The 23,921-nt window shown below is 49.7% G+C and overlaps 2 protein-coding genes across 2 annotated transcripts in view; one reads left to right on the top strand and one right to left on the bottom strand.

Annotated features, from left to right (window-relative positions):
* The first annotated feature begins 36 nt into the window (after positions 1-36).
* Positions 37-4,373, top strand: abcg8 (ATP-binding cassette, sub-family G (WHITE), member 8). The gene is made up of 13 exons (XM_076160338.1): positions 37-128; positions 642-743; positions 891-1,038; positions 1,197-1,435; positions 1,520-1,652; positions 1,746-2,015; positions 2,156-2,315; positions 2,562-2,663; positions 2,756-2,955; positions 3,238-3,314; positions 3,403-3,670; positions 3,759-3,886; positions 4,086-4,373. Exons 1-13 carry the CDS (start codon positions 84-86, stop codon positions 4,221-4,223), a joined length of 2,010 nt encoding a protein of 669 aa, XP_076016453.1. The 5' UTR covers positions 37-83; the 3' UTR covers positions 4,224-4,373.
* Positions 4,374-4,938: 565 nt separating this feature from the next.
* The window catches only part of lrpprc (leucine-rich pentatricopeptide repeat containing), a 37,597-nt gene continuing 18,614 nt past the window's right edge, over positions 4,939-23,921 (bottom strand). The window contains exons 23-37 of the mRNA XM_076160367.1: positions 23,614-23,818; positions 18,940-19,064; positions 17,499-17,605; positions 15,650-15,718; positions 15,423-15,513; positions 14,764-14,906; positions 13,534-13,651; positions 13,214-13,340; positions 10,318-10,406; positions 10,038-10,239; positions 8,684-8,811; positions 8,473-8,588; positions 6,812-6,971; positions 6,023-6,165; positions 4,939-5,264 (exon numbers count right to left, since the gene is read on the bottom strand). Of these exons, the coding sequence (XP_076016482.1) occupies positions 5,193-5,264; positions 6,023-6,165; positions 6,812-6,971; positions 8,473-8,588; positions 8,684-8,811; positions 10,038-10,239; positions 10,318-10,406; positions 13,214-13,340; positions 13,534-13,651; positions 14,764-14,906; positions 15,423-15,513; positions 15,650-15,718; positions 17,499-17,605; positions 18,940-19,064; positions 23,614-23,818 (1,895 nt within the window). The 3' untranslated portion in view covers positions 4,939-5,192. The remainder of the gene's footprint in view (positions 5,265-6,022; positions 6,166-6,811; positions 6,972-8,472; positions 8,589-8,683; positions 8,812-10,037; positions 10,240-10,317; positions 10,407-13,213; positions 13,341-13,533; positions 13,652-14,763; positions 14,907-15,422; positions 15,514-15,649; positions 15,719-17,498; positions 17,606-18,939; positions 19,065-23,613; positions 23,819-23,921) is intronic.

Genomic DNA, 23,921 nt, shown 5'->3' with positions numbered 1-23,921 from the left:
GTAAAGAGAGAGGATAACAGAGGAGGATAAAGGGGGACATGACCTCTTGAACCTGCAAACTTCACCCGGCGATTTGCATCATCATGAGCACAGGGATAGAACCAAACGCTGCTGACACGAGCCTGAAGGTCAGTATGGATCACATTACCCCCACTCTGTGCTCCAACACACACACACAATCACTTGTACAGATTATACTAATTGAAATAGTTGGATACTGAATATATGTTATTGTTGTTGTTTCCAGACCTTCTAGAAAGGACTTACCTGTGGGCCCCACTTTAGAGGCCCTCAATAGCTAAAAATCTAAAATTAAGTTTAGATATCAAACCATAATTTTATTGTATATGTATAATTTTTATTTCGTGGTAGTAAATGATATGTTTTGAAGATTACATAATGTTAATATTAAACTCTGTTACATATGGACTCTGGACCCACAAAAGCAGTCGGGCACTGTTTGCTATCTCTCTCTCTGTGACACACACACAGATCTGAGACCCCAAGCTGAGCTCTAATGTTCTCACTCTGCTGCTGGAGTCGTTATCGCAGCGTGTCTGTTTATATTGTGGAAACTAATACATGAATAATAAAAACGCTTCACGTGAAACTTATTGACCCGTCTGCTCGTCCTCCCCCAGCGTGTGGACACGGAGCTGTTCTCGTCAGAGGAGGACAGCAGCCTCTACTTCACCTACAGTGGAGGTCGCAGCGAGCTGAGGGTCAACAACCTCCACTATGAGGTCACTGCCGAGCAGCCGCCATCACCTCATTCGCACGACCTCGAGCCTGCAAGATAGCGGCTCATATCTTTAGCTCTTAACTGTTTTGGTGCATATGTGTTTATTGTGTGTGTGTGTGTGTGTGTGTGTGTTTGTGTGTGTTCCCAGGTGAACATGGCGGCTCAGATCCCCTGGTATGAGAGGCTGTCAGAGTTTAAGATGCCGTGGGAGATCAACAGAGATAAGCAGACGGCCATCAACAAGCTCAGCCTCAGAATGCACAGTGGGCAGATGCTGGCCCTGATTGGCAGCTCGGGTAACACACACACACACACACACACACACACACACACACACACACACACACACACACACACACACACACACACACACACACACACACACACACACTGACACACTGACGCATGGTGACCGTTCTTCCATCTCTGATCTCAAATGATCTTCCTCTGCCAGGCTGTGGGAAGACGTCGCTGCTGGACATCATCACGTGTCGGGACGAAGGCGGCTCCATGACGTCCGGTCAGATCCTGGTCAATGGGAAGCCCAGCACCCCCCAGCTGGTGAAGAAGACCATCGCCCACGTACGGCAAGACGACCGCCTGCTGCCTCACCTCACCGTCCGAGAGACTTTGGCCTTCGTTGCCAAGCTGAGGCTTCCCACACACTACACGCAGGCTCAAAGGGACCAGAGGGTGAGAAACCAGCACAGGGGCTCAGAATGTTCACACTGACCTCTGATGTCCCACAAGCCTCCTCAGCCATGATCTCTGTCCCAGGTGGATGATGTCATTGCAGAGCTGCGGCTGCGGCAGTGCGCGCACACCCGGGTGGGCAACGACTACGTGAGGGGCGTCTCTGGAGGGGAGAGGAGGAGGGTCAGCATAGCCGTCCAACTTCTCTGGAACCCTGGTGAGAATAAATGGATCAATTCTGTATCCGTGCTTCACTGCATCGCCCACAGTGGCTATCTAATAGTTCTGGACTCGTCCTGTCACGTCTCAGGCATTCTGATCCTGGACGAGCCGACGTCGGGCCTGGACAGCTTCACGGCTCACAACCTGGTGATCACGCTGTCCCGCCTGGCCCGGGGAAACCGCCTGGTCCTGCTGTCCGTCCACCAGCCCCGATCGGACATCTTCCAGCTATTTGACCTGGTTGTCCTGCTGTCGTCGGGCTCGGCCGTTTACTGCGGCGCCGCCAGAGACATGGTGCCGTATTTCACCATGCTGGGACACCCCTGTCCACGATACTGCAACCCCTCTGACTTCTATGGTACGTGTGTGTGAAGAGCGGGAAAACCAAATTATGATATCAAATAAGAATGACCTCCAAAATCTGCCAAAAAAACTACAAGCTTTTTATTACCTCTCTCACTTATATATATGTGTGTGTGTGTGTGTGTGTGTGTCCAGTTGATCTGATCAGCATAGACCGGCGCACTCAGGAGCAGGAGGCCGAGTGTTTGGAGCGAGCTAGGATCTTGGCTGAACAGTTCACGGAAAATATTGGAGACGCAGATGACTACATGTGGAAACCAGCAGGGGGCAGCACAGCGCCCACACACACAAACAGGTAGCTTTCTAACTCCCTCTCCTCTGTTAACATAACATTACATAACCTTCAGTGTATGAAAAACAGGACAGAATACCAATCGGCCTGATGGTGGCTCTTTTATGATCGCTTTTACCTTTTGCTGCCAATCAAACAAACCTTCCGTTTAGCCCCTCCCCCTAAATGCAGCTCTTGTCTGTGTGGTAAAAGGGGACATTGATGGGTCTGAATTATAGATTATTGATCAATCCTCTGCTTGTCTTCCAGCCCTCAGCATTCCGGCAACATGGAAGGAGACGAGGTCATCGCCGTTTCCAAGCAAAAAGACAGACTGCCTGGCAGACTGCATCAGTTTACCGTACTCATCAGGTACACACACACACACACACACACACACACACACAGGGTGCGCGAGCGAGAGAGAGCGCAGTGACTCACTCTAACCCCCATCCCACCCGCAGGCGTCACATGTACAACGACTTCAGAGACCTGGTCACCCTGCTGGTCCACGGCTTCGAGGCCCTCCTCATGTCCCTGCTGGTCGGTTGTCTGTACTACGGCGCGGGACAAGAGCGTCTGTCCATCCAGGACACCGTTGCCCTCCTCTACATGATCGGAGCTCTCACCCCCTTCGCTGTGGTGCTGGACGTCATAGCAAAGTGTGAGTGATGATGATGACAGTTCAGAATGCTTCTTTTCTGGATAACCAGTCGGTGAAAATCTCCTTGATCATAAATGTGAATAAAGCGTTATCAGGGCGGTTACAGTGAGTCCAGCCAACAACCAGGAGTACAAGGTCACACAACCAGTCATAAAACTGATGGACATGAGCTGAATACTGTAATAAAACCTGCAAAAGAGCTAAACAATGACTGTGAACAAAGCATTTAGAATGTTTTTGAAGCAGGAGGTCATAGTGATGTACTTCCTGTGTCCTGTGAAGGTCACACAGAGAGGGCCATGCTTTACCACGAGCTGGAGGACGGCATGTACTCCGTCACCTCCTATTTCTTTGCCAAGGTAAAGCACAATGATGAAAACAGACTCTCCACTAGGGGTCAGTGTAGGCCCATAGATCCATAGGTCTGACTCCTTCCTGCACCTTTAGGTCCTCGGGGAGCTACCGGAGCACTGCGTGTTCACTCTGGTCTACGCTCTGCCCATCTATTGGCTGGCCGGACTCAATGAGGCCCCGGACCGCTTCCTGCTCAACTTCCTGCTGGTGTGGCTGATAGTTTACTGCAGCCGGGCCATGGCTCTGTTTGTAGCTGCAGCCCTGCCCACCCTGCAGACCTCAGCCTTCATGGGAAACTCTTTGTTCACTGTCTTCTATCTGACCGGGGGCTTTGTCATCAGTCTGGAGAATATGTGGCTTGGTGAGAACACACACACACAGTAAATGACCCATAAAGGGATTTATTAGTACGCACCTGATGATGAATGGATGTGTTTCCACCTTCTCAGTGGCCTCTTGGTTCTCTTACGCCTCCTTCATGCGCTGGGGTTTTGAGGGCATGCTGCAGTTGCAATTCAGAGGCAACAAGTATCCTGTCTCCATCGGAAACTTCACCGTCCTGGTAGACGGCATCCACGTGAGTTAAATAGAACTCCCACATATACACTCCTCCATCTGTTCTCCAGACCTGCTCCTCCCATTCTGGGTTGTAGGATGGTGGAGAAACAGACAAACTCCAATTTTTACTGATATTGGAATGAGGTGAGTTACTTCTGATGAACACACTGGGCCTCTCACTGATAAACACACACTCAACCTCTCACCGTCTCCCCCAGGTTGTGGAGGTCATGGGCCTGAACCAGTTTCCTCTGTACTCCTGCTATCTGGTCCTGCTGGCCGTCTGCCTCTTCTTCATGGTGCTCTACTACCTCTGCCTGAAGTTCATCAAGCAGAAGTCCAGTCAAGATTGGTGAAGACTGGGACGCGTCTCAGGATCTCCTCCACGAAGATTTCTTTGTTCGACCGGTTCGATGTTGACAGATTTGACATTTGTTTGCAACCAAATGTAAATGCACTTTTGTTCATATTGCAGTTCTTTTAAAATAAAAATGCACTATACACTACTTTTGAATTCATTATTGTTCCCACTGAAATGGTCGATGTACGCACAAACGTCATTTCACATTTCTCCAACGTTCTACACGTTTTGTGTTTTCACTGAAGATTGCGCTTGCGTTCGTCATTGCTCAGCTCTACTAAGAATGTTTGTACGTGAGCGAATGGATGGAATGTGAATGGAACATGAAGAGCTGTAGTAACTGCCACAGAGCCTCTGCTCACCACTGGGTGGCAGCAGAGGACTTCAGTCAGATCACAATTGTTTTTTTCTTCTTAGTAAACGATCAGAGCTCCACTTTGGCTGATCTCCATCTACACACACAGAGCAACAACTAAAGCTGTGTAGAGATTTAGTAAGTCACACTCATGGAAGAAAATAGATTCATGGTCCTGTTGTGTCTTCGTAGATTAATGATGTAAGATGTTTGGCACTGGGGAGTAAAGCAGTAAATCAAATGGCTACACTGGACTCATGCTGACTTTTGTCCCTGTTATTCAGTTTAGTTTTATACAATAAACTCTGAAATGCTTCTGTAATCACTTAAACACACAGACACAGAAATGCAGGTCACTTTGATTCCTTCCATCATTTATTATCACACATTATTTATCAATTATTCTCACTTCTGTAAACCGTCGGCATCTTAAACACAGTCAATACCTCAGTGGACAGTCAGACATTCAGAATTCATTCACAACAGTAATAAGACAATATTACACAACGTTTGAGCTTAAACAACTTATATAAAAAAAAAACAAAGCGGCAGAAGAAGTGGGCGGAGGTGAAGAGGGGCGGGTGGAGGGGAAGAGGGGAGGAGGAGTCTTTACTCCTCGGCCGTCGCCTGGGTTTTGGCCCCCTGCTCCTTCAGCTTGTCTGCGTAAAACTTGTACGACTCCTGAAAACACAAAACACACGTAAGATCAACACGGTTCATGTATGACGTATGCAAGAGTGAGTGAGAGACGGTGACGGGCTGAGTGTGTGAAAATTGCAGTGAGACAGACGGAGACGGCAAGAGCAAGACAGAAGGAGAGCGTGAGAACGAGAGACTAGAGAACTTTAATACAGTGTCAATGTAAGATGGAGGACAGACTGTGATAAAGGGGAAAGAGGGGGACGGGTTTAGGCTGTGAGACGCTGGTCTGTCCAGGTGAAGGTAGATTTGGTCTTGCTGTGTTTGTGTAAACCAGACAAACTGTGAACTGAACACCTCTGAATAATGCAGCGGCCTCTCTGCTCCTCCTCTACCTCGCTCTTCATCCAGCTGTGAAAGGAAGAGGTGAGCTGCACCTGCCTCCAGGGGCTGAGAGGGTGTGTGTGTGTACGTACGTGTGTTCAGACAGAAATAGGCGTACAAAGTGTGCAGAGTACAGAAACACCAGAGAAGAGAGATTGTAGTGACATCATCAAGCTTACACTGAACTCTATGACCAGGGGCACAATTTCACTCACACACACACACACACACACACACACACACACACACACACACACACACACACACACACACACACACACACACACACACACACACAATTAGTGCACGAGCTGGACAACTGCCAGCACTGGTTTGGAGTTAGTGTGTGTGTTTGTTCATAATTCATATCTGTTCATATAAGCGTGATTGCACCAATATGTGTGTGTGTGTCTCACCGGGGGCTCGGTGAAGGGCACCGTCTCTCCTGAGCTCTGGTACAGGGAGGCCAGCCGCTTGAGTGACAGGTCGTCTACTGTCAGCCCCTCCTTCTGCATCTGCTCGTACAGAGCTTTAGCTGACGTCAGGTCGTTATCCAGAGCTACACACACACACACACACAGAGAAAGAGATTTCATCAGGACCTGACCTGGCACAAACTTCTTATTCACAATTGACAAGAAAAAGCTTTTGAAGATCAAACACTTTGAGAGTAAGACATCGAGTTGAAGCAAGAGCACAGAAACACACAGAGGCGTCATCTGCTAAACTAAAACTGTGTGTGTGTGTGTGTGTGGGGGGGGGACAAAACAGACAGTGAAAACTAAGGCCTAAGGTCACTGCAGTCAAACCGTGAGTGAGAGAGAGGAAGAGGCCGTGAGAGCGAGCGGAGACCTTTGATAATTGCGTCGCCCCCCTGTGCCTGCCGTGACCCAAGGACGGGTTCAATGCTAATTAAAGAGTCCAGTCTGTTCTCCTGTGTGAAGCACAGAGGAGAAACAAGGGGGAAAGAGGAGGAGAGGGAAGCTGAGTGGTGGGCCATGTCACGATTAGCACGCTAGGCTAGCCAGGACAGCTAACTCATTAGACGACAAGTGTTCCTCTGACCCCTGAATTTCACACATACACACACACCCCTCTTACCCTGATGAATTGTTAATGTATGCGCTGATGTTGGCTTTTCCACAGGAGACGCAGCCTCTTCCTCTGTGTGTGTGTGTGTGTGTGTGTGTGTGTGTGTGTCTTACTGTGGCATTTCATCAGGTAGGAGTACATCAGCTCCTTCTTCACACAGGTTGGGATGAGGCTGACCAGGGTCTTGATCTTTCCCACCTGTCCGGGGCTTTGGGCCTTTTTAGTCAGGTAGCTCAGCAGGATCGTCTTCTGTTCGGCCAGACCGCTGCATCGCTGAAGAGAAGAGAGAGACGTTTATGTAGCAACACTACGTATAAGCTCACACACACACACTCCCACACACACAGGAGCCCAGAGGTTAATTACAGGTTTAATATGGTTTCACACTCAGATCAACTCATTTCTTTATGAATTCTAACGTACAGCAGCGTTCACCTCAGAAAGCCTAATTATCCACACTTTGTGCTCATAAAGGAGCCAATCGGCTGCTCAGAGGCCATTACAGGGAAAATTACAGGAAGTAAGAGAGACGATGGAGAGAGAGAGAGAGAGGAGAACGAGGCTAGAGATGGAGAGGAAGGAATTTAAAGAAAAAGAGACAGCAGGAGATGAGAGAGCAAGTTTAGAGGAGTGAGTAAGTGTGTGTGACTGTGTCTGTGCGTGAGGTGAGAGAGTGTGTGTTCTGTTCTCTGGCCAGGTAGCAATGATTGTCCGATTATAAGCCAGTCGTGAACTGACATGCTTCACTCTTTCGCTGCTTTGGAACTGCAACACACACACACACACACACACACACACAGTAGACGTGTGTGTGTGTTTGTGTGTGTGTGTGTGTGTGTTTGTGTGTTTTAAAACGTGCTGTTGGTGTCTTTGTAACTCTAATTCATTCCCGGGCGACCTCATCTCTCTTCATCGTTATCGTTAGCTTGGGATGCAAAAGTTGGGCTGTGACCTTTCTGTGACCCCGACAGTCACTTGGGGAGAGAGGAGGAAGAGCAACCCGAGTCAGGATGGAGGTCTATGCTGAGCTTTCTCGGTTGTTTTTTCGGTTCCTCTTATTTTCCTCCTCTGAGTCTGATCTCCTTTCTCTCTGGATCTCTGTGAAATCCACAGTTGGCGTTTAAATAGTGATGAAGAGGAGAGAGAGGCCGGTATAATGCGAGTAATGTATCCGTGTTCATAAGCACGTGTGTGTGTTTAATGATTGAGAGGGACAATCACTCAGAGAGGGATGAAGATGAAGACGCAGGGTCCAGTCTCTTTGTGACTGGATCCATATTTCCTTTCCCTCTCCTTTCATTTGGTCTCGGGTCACCATGAAGAAGAAAGAGACAGCGCCCGGCCTACGGGTTTTAAATGGAAGCTGCTCATCAGCGCAGACGGAGACTAATGGAGATAAACGTCTGTCTTTGCTGTCCTCCATGTCTGTCCCGCCGTCTCTCACTTGTTCAAATCTCCGACTTTCGGTGTGAAGTCATAGAGCTGTTACGTGTAAACGTTGTTGAATTAGTGAGGCGGGTCGGTGTCGGCGCGGCAGAGGAGCAGGGGAACGTGGGAAAGCACTTTGAGCACTTAGGAGGACGAGGACGGAGCGCAGGACGGATAAATAAGTCAACAGACGAGCCGACGGGGGTTTGGACGCTCTGATGGGCCGAGCGGGCGAGCGTCCCCTCATTAAGCACCTCGGATTCATGATCCAGACTCAGAACTGTAAACTTAGGATCTAAATGTTTCTAATGAAGCCATATTTAAAGTTACACACACACACACTTACCTCCAGCATGAACTTGGCGTCCTCGACCTTGTCCATGTCCAGCAGCTGGAGGAAGAGGTCTGTGCTCGGCCTGTAGCAGGCAAACTGGTGGGCCACTCTCTCAGCCATGGCGCTCACTGCAACACACCAGCACACACTTTAGCGACATCATTCACATGCAACTGTCCCCTCTTGTCTCATGTCCTCCCCGGTGTGTGGACGCTCGTCTTACACTTGTCTAACGCCTTCTCGTTGTTGTCTTCCATGAGCTTCCTGAAGACGTAGGACATGCTGCGGTCTGCCCCCTCTGGACCCGTGTAGAGGGCCTCCAGAACCTCCACGGCCGAGTCCAGGTCCTCACTAGAGAGAGAGAGAGCGGGAGGGAGGGGTCAGAGGTCACCCAACTGAAGAGCTTTGGAGCAACCGTGTGTGTGTGTGTGTAACTGATGTGACAATGATGCAGATTAAATCTTTCCTCGCAGCAAGTGCACTCTAATTCTGACACACACACACACACACACACACACACACACACACACACACACACACACACACACACACACACACACACACACACACACACACACACACACACACACACACACACACACACACACACACACACACACACACACGTTCTGCTGAGGTCGTCACAAACCAAACAAAAGCCTCCGCAAAAACCTCAAACAACTCAATCTGGCAACCGAGCCGAGCCTAATAACGCTTCACGCCGCCCTTGTTCCTCGCCGCCGTCACCCGTCCAGATGAATATTTAACATGCTGCGTCCATATACGTGTGTGTGTGTGTGTTGTTGCTACTGGGACCGTCTGAATAATTCAGCGGGGCGGCCCCTCTAGATGTGGCGCTCTGCCTCGCCGCCCGCTCGCCTTCCTCCTCTCCACCCCGGCTCTTAACCAGTCAGCTCGACTCAGGCGCAGTGCGGGGCGGCGGGCGGCACACGTGTCACAGCCGCTCAGAGCCCTGCGCCCCGAGGTCAGGGTTCAAGCTGACAGGCCCGAGCGGCTGTGGCCAATCAGGCGTGAGAGGCCGCCTCTGCTATTTCTCACTTCCTGCTGTCCCTGCATGTTGGCACGGGGCCGCCGCCACCGCCTTAACCGGGGGACGGCGTTAATGCGGCGAGCAGAGCGATGAAAGTTTGATGTGCAGTGTGTTTTATGTTTTGCTCTCTTGTTTGAGAAGCGATGAAGCTGGACTGGAGGGAGGGAGGGGTGTGTGTGTGTGTGTGTGTGTGTGTGTTTTACATGTTTTACATTAAGAGAAATCATGAATAATCCTGCGTCCCCGTGTTTCCCATTTGTACTTGGCGCCTCGTCCTCTTTGTGAGCTTTTATGTCAACATGAGTCACTTTAGCCTGCCTGCTGGAGATGCGTTTACTCTGTCTGTCTGTCTGTGTGTCTGTGTGTGTGTGTGTGTGTGTGTGTGTGTGTGTGTGTGTGTGTGTGTGTGTGTGTGTGTGTGTGTGTGTGTGTGTGTGTGTGTGTGTATATATACACACACACACATCACAGGGTTCGTTTTCAAAAGAATGCAAACTAAATCTCTCTTGCGTCCCGTGGGCCTTACTTCTTGATGTGTGCCATGACCTCGTTGTTGACAAACAGCATGCTGGAGTGAAGGGGCGTGCCTAAGCCAATCATGAGCGACTTCACTTCCTGGATGCCCGCCACGTCGCCTCGACTACCCAGGGCCTGGACCAGCCGGGTGGTGGCGATCAGCAGGGGCACCTGGTTGGCCTGCAGCATGGACTTCAGGCTCTCCAGGCCGTCTGAGGGAGAGAGAGGTGGGGGATGAGTGATCGTGTGTGTGTGCGTGTGTGTGTAAAAACAAGTAGTGGAAGTCTGACCTTTGGCCTGGCCTTTCTTGCTTTGTGTGACGATGAGCAGGCTGTTGGCGGTCGCACTGAGTTGGAAGTCGGGGATGTGAGACTCGGCCCTGTGAGAGACGGAGACAGAGACAACTCAGCATCTTTACCTTGAGACAACTTGACCTCTGACTGTTTCTGTTACTAAACCAACCTCTGCACTCGGGGGAACAAAAGTAAAAGGAACTCCATGATGGCTGAGTGACTTAATGACAGATAATGTAGTTAAGATTGAAAGGTGATTATTTCCCCCCCATTCGTTAAGTCGAGAAGCTTCAGGCGCGTTTCAGATCGCGAGTCTGGTCCCTGAGTCTGGTCCCTCGAGTCTGGTCCCTCGAGTCTGGTCCCTCGAGTCTGGTCCCTGAGTCTGGTCCCTGAGTCTGGTCCCTTAGTCTGGTCCCTGAGTCTGGTCCCTGAGTCTGGTCCCTGAGTCTGGTCCCTGAGTCTGGTCCCTGAGTCTGGTCCCTCGAGTCTGGTCCCTCGAGTCTGGTCCCTGAGTCTGGTCCCTCGAGTCTGGTCCCTGAGTCTGGTCCCTGAGTCTGGTCCCTCGAGTCTGGTCCCTGAGTCTGGTCCCTGAGTCTGGTCCCTGAGTCTGGTCCCTGAGTCTGGTCCCTGAGTCTGGTCCCTTAGTCTGGTCCCTGAGTCTGGTCCCTGAGTCTGGTCCCTCGAGTCTGGTCCCTGAGTCTGGTCCCTGAGTCTGGTCCCTGAGTCTGGTCCCTTAGTCTGGTCCCTGAGTCTGGTCCCTGAGTCTGGTCCCTGAGTCTGGTCCCTGAGTCTGGTCCCTGAGTCTGGTCCCTGAGTCTGGTCCCTCGAGTCTGGTCCCTCGAGTCTGGTCCCTGAGTCTGGTCCCTGAGTCTGGTCCCTGAGTCTGGTCCCTCGAGTCTGGTCCCTCGAGTCTGGTCCCTGAGTCTGGTCCCTCGAGTCTGGTCCCTGAGTCTGGTCCCTGAGTCTGGTCCCTTAGTCTGGTCCCTGAGTCTGGTCCCTGAGTCTGGTCCCTGAGTCTGGTCCCTGAGTCTGGTCCCTGAGTCTGGTCCCTGCGTGGGAACCGGCGGTTGGTCGACTGATTTGCGGCGGATCAACGTAGACGAAGGGACAGAAAACAATCGGAGCAAATCTGATTGTAAGCAGGTCTGAGCCTCTTGTAAGTTGTGGCGGCCGCGACCCCGGAAATCAGGCAGACATGAAACTCTTGATTGATGTCACGGTACGTTTGTTGTTGTTCCTCCCTGCCTGAGCCTGTATGTGTGTGTGTGTGTCTGTGTGTGTGTGTGTGTAATCTGGGACAGTCTGAATGCGGCCCTCCCTCCTCATCACTCCTCCCTCTCCTCCTCCGTCTCTTGGCCGTCCGCTAAAACCTCAATCACGCTTGCCTTCCTTCTCTCCCTCTTTTTATTATTATTATTACTATTATTACAACCAGATTAATCCGCCCGCTCAGCTGAGCATCAGGCCCCCGACAATCCTTATCACCACGGTGACACCGGGCCAAGTGGCAGCCGCCGGCCATTGTGACGGGGAGGACTGGCGCGTCAACAGGGTCGCAGGCAGATTGCTGAGGAGACCATGTGGCGGGTGGGGTTATGTTTATCAGAGAGCGACACACACACATACACACACACTCTTGCCTTTCCCTTCTGGTGCCACTTTCGCCTACGAATCCATCATCTACCTCCGCTCATCCTCTCTCTCTCTCTCTCTCTCCCTTAATCTGGCTCTAAGCACCCCCCCCGCTGCTCAATTCTGTACAGATTACCGCAAAAACAAACACACACAGATATACACACACACACACACACAGTGAATTAATGCCCGCGGCGTCTTCATTAACCTCATACGTGATTAAATCTGCCCCTCCTCCTTGCATTCAATTCTCCTTTTCCATTTAGCTCCTTTTATCTCCTTCCTATCCTTTGCCTTCCTTGCCTCCCCCCTTCCTCCTCCTCCTCCTCCTGCCTCCTCTTCCCGACTGTGTTCTCAACTCATTTCACTTCTCATTTAGCGCAGAGATAAACTAAGCTTTTATCCAGGTAGGGATGCTGTAGACAGTGCTTCAGAGCGAGCCTGCAGACGGGTTATCAGATGTGCTTGTTGCAACACGCCTCCAAAACCGATATGATTATTCCACGTGACGTTAAGAGAGCGAGCCGCGTCCAGAGAGGACCGCAGGACTGAGACTGATAGTGTAATCGACGTTATGCTCTCGCCGTGCAGAGTCGTCGTTCGCTCGCACGGTTTACCAAAGAAGAAAAGCACAAAAGCAGATAGAGGAAAGGGAAAGGAGGGGCAGGGAGAAACAAAGCTCAGGAGATCAGGAGGCACTAAGCTCCGCTCCTCTAATGCCTCTGTCTCTCCACGCGTTTGTCCCCCCCGTCCCCTCAGAGCTCAAACCCCCCTAATACAGTTTGTCCCCCCCCCAAACCCCCGATACAGTTTGTCCCCTGGTGACACAACAACACAAGATAAATTACTAATCAGGGGAAAGATTGGTGTTTTTGTGCAAAATCGCCCGCTGCTCAGAAAAGCACAAATTAATCTGTATGCATGAGAGTGTGCGTATGTGTGTGTGTGTGTGTGTGTGTGTGTGTGTGTGTGTGTATCTTGGAGCTTAGTGAGTTCATATCCAGTATGCGGTGGAGCTTAGCGTGTCGGCACACAATCACCGCATAATCGTTGTGTGTAGAAGAGATGCGGCCTTAGCCTGAGTTGACCCGTCGCTCAGAGGGACTCAACCACATCACGTTTGCTTGTTTCTTCCCTTGAGTTGGAATTGGGACTAGATCTCCTCTTTAGTTGAAATGTTGTCCCATTAAATCCCCTTCAGCACAGAGATCATGGGCTCATTTCTCCTGATAGACCTGAGATCTTGAATCAAACTTACGTGGCCTTGAGGTTCATGGCGTCTTCCATCAAGCCGCCTGCCAACAGCGCACGGATCACATGATTGTAGTCGTCGGTGAGTACCGGCACACCTTTACCGTTGGCTTCCTGTAGGATTTCGACAGCTTCTGCAGACAGACAGGGTGACGGGCGATGAAGAGGTTTGAATAATCACAAGAAGAGAACAATCTGAGGTAATCTTCATTTAATCAGATTATCACAGTGATTATCTTTGTAATCTGCTTTCATAAAGACAGAGACAGAGATGAAACATCAGACGCTCAATTTATCTTCAAGGAATAAACCCCGCCCCCTGTTTACCTTTGCCCTTGCCCTTCTTACAGAGGGACAGCAGACGGGTCCTGTAGTTGCGGACGTCGCTTTTCCTTGCCTTTTTGGTCGCCTGGGGACGATTGGTGGCAGCTTGTTCGTACCACGTCTGTAACGCACAAACACACACACATAAAGCTCAGATCTGATGTGAACACAACAACACACACATAAGTTGTCCAACAGAGAAGAAAATACAAGTCTGTGTGAATGTGCACCGGCAAAGAGCTTGTGAGTGTGTGTATGTGTGTGTGAGACAATGCAATAATGCTGGACAGGCGGGCCCGGGGTCCCAGAATGCTCAGCCACCCGTGTGGCTCTGAGGGGAGGGGGTTAAGCTGTATTGGCTAGGGGCAAATTAGGCCTGGCACCCCAGGGGCAGCAGCAGAAGAAGAAGTGTGAATGTGCTGCATGTGTGTGTGTGTAGGCGCGGGGGTCTCTACTCCAGAGCCCCAGGGGTCACCAAGTTCATCGCTCCAGGCAACAGCAATCACTTCCTGTCTCATCATGCTTCGGGCTATTTGAGCGCGCACACACACACACACACACACACACACACACACACACACACACGCCGCTGCACCCATGCACACACATTTAACGCCCCGACCCAAGGCCGAGGAAAAGTGCAGTAAAAAGGAAACAATAGAAGCAAAAGAGAGCGATGCAGTATAACAGTTAAGATCCCGGTATGCTAAACCTATGTGGACCAAAACAGGAAGTGATGTTGCTTCACTTAGGCACATAAGATGACTGCAGTGTAAAGAGGCGGATGACATCACTACCAGTCTCATGGAGCCATACGGCGGTGAAATGAGTCCGGCATTACGGCCGATCAGGCGGTAATTTGTCTCATCAGCCGGCCCGACTGATTGACCACACTTCAGGTCAGAGCGCCAATCCTGTTGGTTCTGCATGTAATGAACAGAGGGGGGGGGGCGCTGCTGATGGAAGGCTTGATTTGTAGGTCAGCTCCTGTGATCAGTGGTTGAAGTTAAACTCAGGTTCATCTCTTCAGTAATATTCTGCTCTCTAATCTCATCTCCCTAACGTTCCTCCCACCATCAGCGCTGCCTTGTTGTGTTTGACCTCAGGCACCATGATGGACTCCTCAAGCGCTCTTGGATAAATTTCACCTGAGGGCATTTGGACATTGCTTCCCCCCCCCCCCCTCCGGCCTTCCGGATGAGCCCTACTGTATGGTTAGGACTGTAGTCTTACCTCAGGCTCAACGAAGGGCACCTCCTGTCCGTTCTTCTTGAGGATGTCAGCCAGCAGACGCAGTGTGCTCTCCCTGGGCACCACGTTCTCCTCCTGCATCTTCGTCCACAGAGCCTCAGCCTTCTGCCAGTTGTTGGTCTCCTCTGGAAAGCAATGAGAAACATGTTGGTTTGATTTGTTTGTAGAAACACTGGCCTGATGGTGGCGCAGTTTAGTTGGGCCTTGGTGGAGGTATGGCCCGTTGCTACATCTGGAATGTTCTGTTGCGTGTGTTTGTGTGTCCACACCTCCCTCAGGCTGAATCAGGGAGTCATTTGTGACGATGTGCTCCATGCTGAGAGAGGGCAATCAAAAAGCTGATCTGATCAACTGAGCAGCCCTCAACAATGCTGTCATTTAGGGAAACACATCCACCACAGGTGTGTGTGTGTGTGTGTGTGTGTGAGAGAGAGGGGCTAATGGGTTGACAATCAGCTTTAACACTCCAATCACAACCGTTATCAGCTCCACTCTCCACTGCTGCAATCACACCATGTCTTTGGCTTACTTCTGATCACACACACACACACACACACACACACACACACACACACACACACACAGGACGATGACGTTGTCCTGTAAATGAACACATGTGACAGAGAAGCGGGGCCACTTACTGCAGAGTTGGAGTGTGTACTGGTACATCTTATTTCTGTCACACTCAAACAGCTTGGCTGTCATGTCCACCATCTGCTCCAAAGGCTCCATCTACACACACACACACGTTTACAATCTCAGTAGGATATATACCATTTTAACTTTTTGCTTTCTTTATGATTAGCTGAGTCTGTCTAGAAGTGTGTGTGTGTGTGTGTGAGTGCGTTTAAGTGCGTGTGGGCGTTACCTTGTTTGTAGAAATGCATTTATCTGCAAACCACTGCAGGCGTCCAGGCTTTGCCCTCAACCCAGGGGTCTAGAGACAGAAACACAAAGTCACACAAAGAACGCATAAAGATGACAGGATGATGGTCGACCCACTCAACAAGCTTAACATGAGCTTAAGATGCTCTGTGTGTGTGTGTGAGTGTGAGTGTGTGTGTGTGTGTGTGTAGGGGGGTATTATTGTTATTATTAACATGGAACAACTGTGATCTGGACTTCATCTGTGTCTCTTGTGACTGCACTGCTTTGATACACTGAAGAACACACAGATTGGGGAATCTTCTCTCTCTGGTAATCTGGTTGAAAGAGGGAGAGGGAGCGAGGGAGACCTGGCAGGAAGTTAATCTGAAAGGGCCATCGGCTGGATTCAAATCCCTGCTGGTCTCTTTGATGAGATCCGATCATACGAGCAGAGAAGCAGTGAGTCCAGAGGAGAGGACGAGGCTTTATCCCTCTTCCTCTGGAGAACTCTTGCCTCTCTCAATCCCTGCTTCTCTCACGCCATCCGCCTTTCCTCTAAAGCTCCCCTGCTTCTCCTCACTCACTTCCCCCTCTCTCTCTCTCCGTCCATCCCAGGCTAAGGCATTATGTTCTTACCCCAACCTGCCAAAGGGACAAATTAAAATGTGTTGCATCCCACTCTCTCTCTCTCTCTCCCTCTGTTTAATCTTCTTAGAGACTAAGGCCCAGCTCGACTGCTCCATCTTCTGCCTCCGATTCCTCTTACTTGGTTAAATCTCTCTCTCACAAATACACACACACACACACACACACACACTACACTTTCTTGTCGATTCCAAATAAACAAGACACATCTCCTTAATCTGAACAGCAAAAAAAAACAAGATAATGGAAAAAGTCAGATTACTCAAATAATCCCACTCACACACGCAAACAAAACACCTATTATTCCCACTATGACAAACTTCCCTTCATCCTTCCTCCTTCATACACAAACAGAAAAAAAGAGGAAGAGGAGGAAAACACAGCAGGGTGAATCTTAACCTTCTCTCACCTCCACTTAACAAACCCTCTCCATCTCAATTCCTAATGTTCTAATTCCACTAATCACCTGGCCACTTAGTTTGCGCACATCCTCACACACAGACACACACACACACACCGAAGCCATCCTCCCAACCTCCACTCCCTGACACAAAAACACATAATGGCGCACCACTCTTTGGCAATACTCACTAACCTTGACCACCGCACACATGCATACTGCAGTAATAGGCCCGACCACATGACGATCCTCTACCTTACCGTGACCATTTAGCACAAAATTGGCCACCTTTCTCTATCATTACATTTAATTAGCTGTGACTAATCACCTGCCAATTATACCAAACACAGCCTAAAGAGAGACGCCACTCTGGACCGCCACTTAACACTCTCATGGAGGGAGGAGGAAGAGGAGGGGGGGGGGGGGGAGAGGCAGTGATAGATACGCCTATCAAACGTAGCTGCATCACACAAAGGCTATAACCATCATCATTCCAGGATAATAAGCGACAGGGGTCAGAGGTCAGCGTGGTGTTCAGGAACCTGGATTTAAAACATCCACACGTGTTTGGAGAGTAGAGACTTTTAAAGTGAGGAAATATGGATGGTTTTGTTCTTATTTTGACCAATTACCCAACGGGAAATGTCAAAACACTGAAACCGAGCCCTGTAGGGACGCTTGATCACAACCAGGCACTCGCTTATGGCTTTAAACTGGACTACTATCAGTACTCAGGCCACAGTAGTTTGAGGGACAGGAGACATCGTTTAAGCCCCTTCGTGTGTGTGTGTGTGTGTGTGTTTACCTCAATGATCTTGCGTGCCTCCCTGTAGCGGCCCAACTGTAAGAAGGTGAAGAACAGAGAGTACAGCATGGCCATCTCTCCTTGCTCCCGACTCAGAAAGTCCATGGCTGAGGAGGAAAGAGAAGAGACGCTCACGATAACGACTCACAACAAATAAATGAGCTAATACTTCTGAGGTGAACAAACAAGCTGCACACTTCATTCCCCCCACCCCCTCCCCGGTCCATTATTTGGCACAATGACACACACATGAGAAGAAGCCGTCCCAATCGGCTCTGAAACCCACAAACACAAGTCCCAAATGAAAGCCAAAGCTCTGCTCGTAAACTTGTGAAAGCGCTTGGCTCAGCATTAAGCATTATCTCTGTCCAGCAGCTCTGAGACAGGTACCGCGCACACACACACACACACCAGTGCAAACTTTCTGCCATCCAAATGGACCTGCTTAGCCAGTGGTGATGAAGAGGAGAGAATAATCCCTCCGACTCTTGTTGACTGGCATCCCGCGCTGTGTTCTCGCCTACGGCTGCCAGTTTAAAGGTTAATATGAGGACATGGCAACACAGCACTTATTTAAAACACTTGTGGCTAAATTTGGGAACCCTTCATAGTTTGTGAACATCTGGATTTGTGGGGGACTGAAGATGAACTCAATGACACTTTCCTCTTCCTCCTCTGACAGAACACACTGTCCTTCTTGTGTTTCTAAACCAAACACAGTCTGCATTTTCCCGCTCCCCGCCACATCCTGGGTTCAAAGACACGATGGCATCAGGTCACGCTTGACACGAGAGTTGCATGTCGCTTTGGGAGACAATAATTTGTTATTGCAGGATCCACTGGGCTGATACTAGTTTACATGCTGGACCCTTTCAAACAATCGTTATGAAAGTCATTTAGTTTTTGGAGGGTTTGTGACCTTTCTTGTTAGAGAAGAGGAGGGGAGGGAAGGGGGGGGCGGGGACGAGGGAAGGGAGAAGAATGAAAAGAGAGGAAGGGGAGGCCAGGAGGTGGAGAGGTGCTCATCTGCATGGAATGGACCTTTACGCACTCCAGAGCCGCTCACCTCTGCCGCACACCCAACTTGACCTTTCTGCCACGCTGCTGTCAACATTAACGAGAGACCGTTAAACACGCGACCCCCGCCTGACCCTGTCACACTCGCAGCCCCTCGTAGAAGAGTTGCCCCCTATCCAGGAGCTTAATACAAACACTGCAGAAGCACTTAATGTTTGCGTATGCACACTCACACACACACACGTGCTAGAGTCAACCAGGAGAAACTTAGGATGGGGGCTGGAGCGTCATGATGTTGGAATACATGGAGTTAAACTTGTTCTATCAGTTAGGTAAAGACTAATTGGGTCCTTAGACACACCAAATCCCTGCTGATTACTGCTTAGGACGGACAGATGGACATAGACGGAATAAGACGTCTAACCTTTCTGTAGAAGTTCAGTGTCTCCTTTTTCCACCAGGGCAACGGTGATGGCGTGCATTCCAGTCAGGATGTTGTAGTTCTTGTAGTACTCCATCGCCGCTTCCAAAGACGCAGCGATGTCCTTCCTGCAGACACACACATGCACACGCACACACACACACACAAACACAAAGAAACAGGAAGAGAGCAGAGAGCAAGTTAGACGTCAGGTCTGTCCAATCAGACATGTACAGGGCTGTGTCAGCGGTGAATAGAGAGTGTATCATGGGGCGTTAACCCAACGACCTCCTATTCAAGCACCATGACCCACCACAACAATACAGGCCTTTGAATGGCTGACAGCACAACTAGAGGAGACGACACCTTTGGCCTCAATACATCATTGGCGCACAATGGGCCACACTCGAGCACACCTGTCTGCGCGGGGCTAATGTCTCATTGGACAGGCTTTTAAACGTGGAGCGGCCCAGCGGACAGAAGGACGCGGCTGAACTTTACCCCTCTCTCCTCACCTCCACACATTCTTTCACCTCCTTTCACCCGCCGTGAGTCCTTTCACCTCCCCTCCTTTCCTCTTCTCTCATTTCCCTTTCAGCCTCTTTTATCTCATCTTCTCTCTCATTTTGCCTCTACTGCCTCCACTCCTCTTTCATCTCCCGTGCCCCTTTAACCCTTCGCCTACTCTATTCACCTATTTCCTTTTGATTCCGTGCTGTCAGCTCTCACCTCCCTCCGATGACCTCGCCCCCCAGCTGAGCGATTTAGCAGAAATATGGCAACAAAATTAGAGACCCCCTATCTCGCTCCCTTCATCTCATGTCATCCTTCCCCTTGCTCAATCGAGCCTCCGATCCGCGCTCGCTCGGCCCCTTCCGTGGCAAGTGAACGAACAAACAAAAGAGCGTGTAGGGAGGACGAGTGTGCCTGATGGAGTGAGAAAGAGAGAGCCGGGGAGACGGAGAAGGCGAGGGGATGCGAGCAAACCAGAAACGTAGAGAAGGGGGAGGGAGAGAGACCACTTCAATCCCCTCTATTGTGACAGTGCTGCCATCAATCTGCTGATTGGGTAATTACCATGTCAATCACACAGAGGTCAAAGCAGATAGGGCACCGATGGGGGAGGAAGAGGGCAGAGTGAGGGATAGACAGAAGACGAGAGAGCCGGAGATGGAGTGAGCACCAACAGGTATAATTTTTGAAGTGTTTTCTCCTCTCATCAATTAGACAACCGGATAGGAGAAATATGCCCAGAAAGGGCATCAGACCGGAAAAAGGGGGGAATGGGTATGACCTTGGGTTGGACATTGGCAAGGTGGGAGCAGAGGAGAGGGAGGGAGGCTGAGAGAGAGAGACGGGGATACAGGGAGGGAGGAGTGGAGTGATTGGGGTTGGAAGGTAAAGAGGTCTACTAATTGAAATGAGGAGAGACAACATTATTCAGCAGCGACAGTCAAGAGGCTGTTCAACCGCACAACACAACAGACTGATTGAACAACACGGGAGGGAGACTGGAAGGGTGTGTGTGTGTGTGTGTGTGTGTGTGTGTGTGTGTGTGTGTGTGTGTGTGTGTGTGTGTGTGTGTGTGTGTGTGTGTGTGTGTGTGTGTGTGTGTGTGTGAAGAAATGCTTGTGGTGTGATCGGTGGCTTTCTACGTGACCGAAGGTGGAGGAGAAGCTCACTTCCATCCCTTCTGCCAGACCTCCTCTACACCTACTCACTATCCCTCCTTCCTAATGAGACACCTTTAAAAAAAAAAGACGCCATCACGCCTGGCAAAAAGAAGGGGGGGGGGGGGGTCACAATTACACCCCCCCCTCTCTGATCCACCCCTCCCGCCCCCCCTCCCCAAAAAAAAAAGAGTTAAAGATGTCGAAAGATGGATAATTTCCCCTCAGTACAATTTAACTGTCACTTTGCGTTGCCATTTACTGCAGCTTACAGCCCTGTTAATGTCCCCAACTTTGCATGTCAGCCACTTTCCAGCCAATTAAGCCCTGAAAAAATAACGAGCAGCCTTGCATGGCGGAAACCTGAAGGATTAGACAAGGGGAGCTCATTTTGCCTCATTTCACTCCCCCCTCTTTATCTACCTCTATCTGTCCCCCTCCTTTGTTCAGAGCAGATCCACAGGCCTGTTATCAAACCGCTGTCCTTTCCTCAGGGGAGGGGGCGGGCGGAGAGGGGGGTCGCATGCCTCTAAATGCAAATCCGACGAGTGATCATGACACCACTAGCCTGTCATTTCACTGGATGGAAGAATAGCACTGACTAATGATGATGCAAATGAGGCAAAAGAAACTAAACTTTGCGCCTGGACGTGACCGTGCTGGTGTAAAGGTGTTTGGATCACAATATGGCACCAAGATGTCTCTCTCCTCTGACTGCTTCCATTTGAGTTCTCTGGATTTTCTATTTTCTCTTTTGTCCTCCTGCTCATCTTCATTGTTCTGAACTTCCGTCTTCATCCTCCAGTCTCCTCCTCATATTGTGTCCACCTCCACCCTCTCTCTATCTCTCATGAGCTCCTCCTTTTGTTGGAACCATTAGCAGTTCCTGTCGCTAATCGCCGCTGTACGGTTTGTGGCGGGGCGAGCTAGCAGTCTGGCTAGCGTGGCAGGCTAGCAGACAGCGCTGGGCGGCCGTGCGCGAAGGCTAACGGGGCGGCGGTGTGTATGATGGGCTGTCAGGGGCTAATCTGCCCGAGAAGTGTTCATTAAGTCATTAGCGCTGACGCAGCAATGAGACGGGCACAGATGGGAGTGATGCCTGCTTTGTCCTCTTTCATCGCCTCCATCCCTCCTCCTCCCCGCCGCCTGTCTGTCTGTCTGTCTGTCCGCACACTGACGGAATGAAAGAAAATAAAGGAGAAGGAGAGTAGGGGAGTTCAAGGAGACATGGAAATGAAGTGGGAGAGTCAAGTTTTGTATTCAAATCTGCCCGGGGCTTGGTTGAGACACAAAATGGATGTCCTGTATCTGTTACACACTGTAGGTTGAACAGTATGCTGCTTGCTTTGATGACTAATGCGTACAAATTTGTCTTCTAAAGCTTTAGTCACATTATCGTGATTACATTCAGTGTTGGGGAAGCTACTTTTGAATATCTTTTCTACAAGCTACTGGATTGAGCTGTAGCTAGTCTCTGGGAGGGGGATTGTTCACACTGATTAGTGTCTATTTGGAGACTGCATTGTATTGGCATGTGATTTGTTGGCGTGTGTGTGTGTGTGTGTGTGTGTGTGTGTGTGTGGCTGACGTTGACGACCCAAGAGTAAATTAGTCTGCTAATCTCACAGAGGCAGTGATTAACGAGTGAACCTGCAAACTCTGTTTATGCCAGAGACTTGACTTACAGCACAACAAACAGCAGCAGGGGACCACTGGTGCGTGTGTGTGCGTGCATGTGTGTGTGATGGCAGAACGTGCGTGTCTTTAACCACATCTCTTCCACGGTATGTACAGTCACAGGTAAACACTGTTTATGTGCACTGTGTAGTGGCTAGCCCCCAGTGGTGCAGTGTGTGTGTGTGTGTGTGTGTGTGTGTGTGTGTGTGTGTGTGTGTGTGTGTGTGTGTGTGTGTGTGTGTGTGTGTGTGTGTGTGTGTGTGTGTGTGTGGTAAATCCAGTAATTAGTGCTCTGTACATAATTAACATGCTAATGAGTTGATCTACTTAAAAGCTGCTCCGACAAACATAGAGCGCGCACACACACACACAACCAATAGAGTCAAGGGGGTGGGGCAACAGCAGTGACCTCAGGGCCAGCTCATTTACATATTGGCATTATGTGAAAGAAGCAAAGATGTCAACTCCACACACACACAAATCTTAGAGTATAGCGATGGGTGCTTCGTGAAATTGTGGGTGGGGGCATGGGAGAGGTTGCAGCTGGCGAATGCTCAAACAAACAAACAAAGCCTGGCCGAAACCACACACACACACAAATCGGCAATTTCCGCATCCTCTCTCTGTCTGAGTCGCTGACCCAGAATGTCACCCCAGCTATGATCACAGGGAGGGTTGACGGACTCGTCGAGTCCCACACACACACACTCACACCTGCCAACTGGATTTGGCAACAAAAGACGAAAAGCTGAAAACAAAATGATGTTTGTTTGCGATTGATAAGACGGACGCTTTCCAAAAGAGCAAGTTCATTTCCTCCAGCTCTTCACTGGGGTGTGTATTTTCTGTAGCATGATGTCATTTCAGCTTCCTGCTCCTCTGCTGCTATTAAGAGGACGATCATTCAAATGTGCCAATCTTAATGTTTGCCATCTTTCATGATGACATTTCACAGCTTGCTCTCATTTAATTTCACTGTATAAAGCTATTATATTTCATTTTCTTAAGAGAGATATACACTTTTTACACTGTTAACCGTTCATGTGCTGGACATTCTGTTTGCTGGTTATATTCCCTGTTCACATCCTATTTCTATTCGTAAACCTTCCTGTTGATTTACTAATTAAAAAGCATTGAACTGCACACAAGTATAACGTGTGTATGTGATAAATACAACTTTGTAAGAGTGAATGCATCAAAATCTGTTTATCTGGTCAGTTCATGTCCGTCTGTGTAGTTTGGAACACAATCAGACCGTTGTTATCAAAGTCCTGTGCCTTTGCCATTATTCCGGCGTTTGCTTGGTTGTGCACTTCAGAGCGATCTTTACCTTTGCAAGTGGGCGTTAATCAGCGGCGAACAGAGGTTGGCAGTGGGCTTGGCCAGTCCGAGGGAGAAGATGGTGTCCTGCAGCCGTCGGATGGTGGTGATGTCGCCCTTGTTCCCTACAAACCTCAGCATCTGGGAGAGAAAGGTGTCGTCGGTTTCGTTCAACACCTTTTTCTCTTTCATCTCTTTTAGGATGTCCACAGCCTCTGAAGGAGGAGAGAAAGTGTTGACATTGAAAACTGGGACATTTGAGAGAGAGATTAAGGTAAAAAGATACTTTAGCCTGTGAATATAACAGGAGGATAGAAA

The sequence above is a fragment of the Genypterus blacodes genome, unplaced genomic scaffold, assembly GCF_046128005.1.
Source record: "Genypterus blacodes isolate CSIRO-AG114 ecotype Tasmania unplaced genomic scaffold, CSIRO-AGI_Gbla_v1 ptg000105l_1, whole genome shotgun sequence".
Taxonomy (NCBI): domain Eukaryota; kingdom Metazoa; phylum Chordata; class Actinopteri; order Ophidiiformes; family Ophidiidae; genus Genypterus; species Genypterus blacodes.
This window is presented reverse-complemented; position numbering and strand designations above follow the sequence as displayed.

Excerpts from the sequence above, each read along its gene's own strand:
- abcg8 (XM_076160338.1), top strand. The coding sequence starts at position 84 with ATGAGCACAGGGATAGAACCAAACGCTGCTGACACGAGCCTGAAG. Across the intron at positions 129-641 it reads CTGCTGACACGAGCCTGAAG|CGTGTGGACACGGAGCTGTT; the intron begins GTCAGTATGGAT and ends GTCCTCCCCCAG. Across the intron at positions 1,436-1,519 it reads AGGCTCAAAGGGACCAGAGG|GTGGATGATGTCATTGCAGA; the intron begins GTGAGAAACCAG and ends TCTCTGTCCCAG.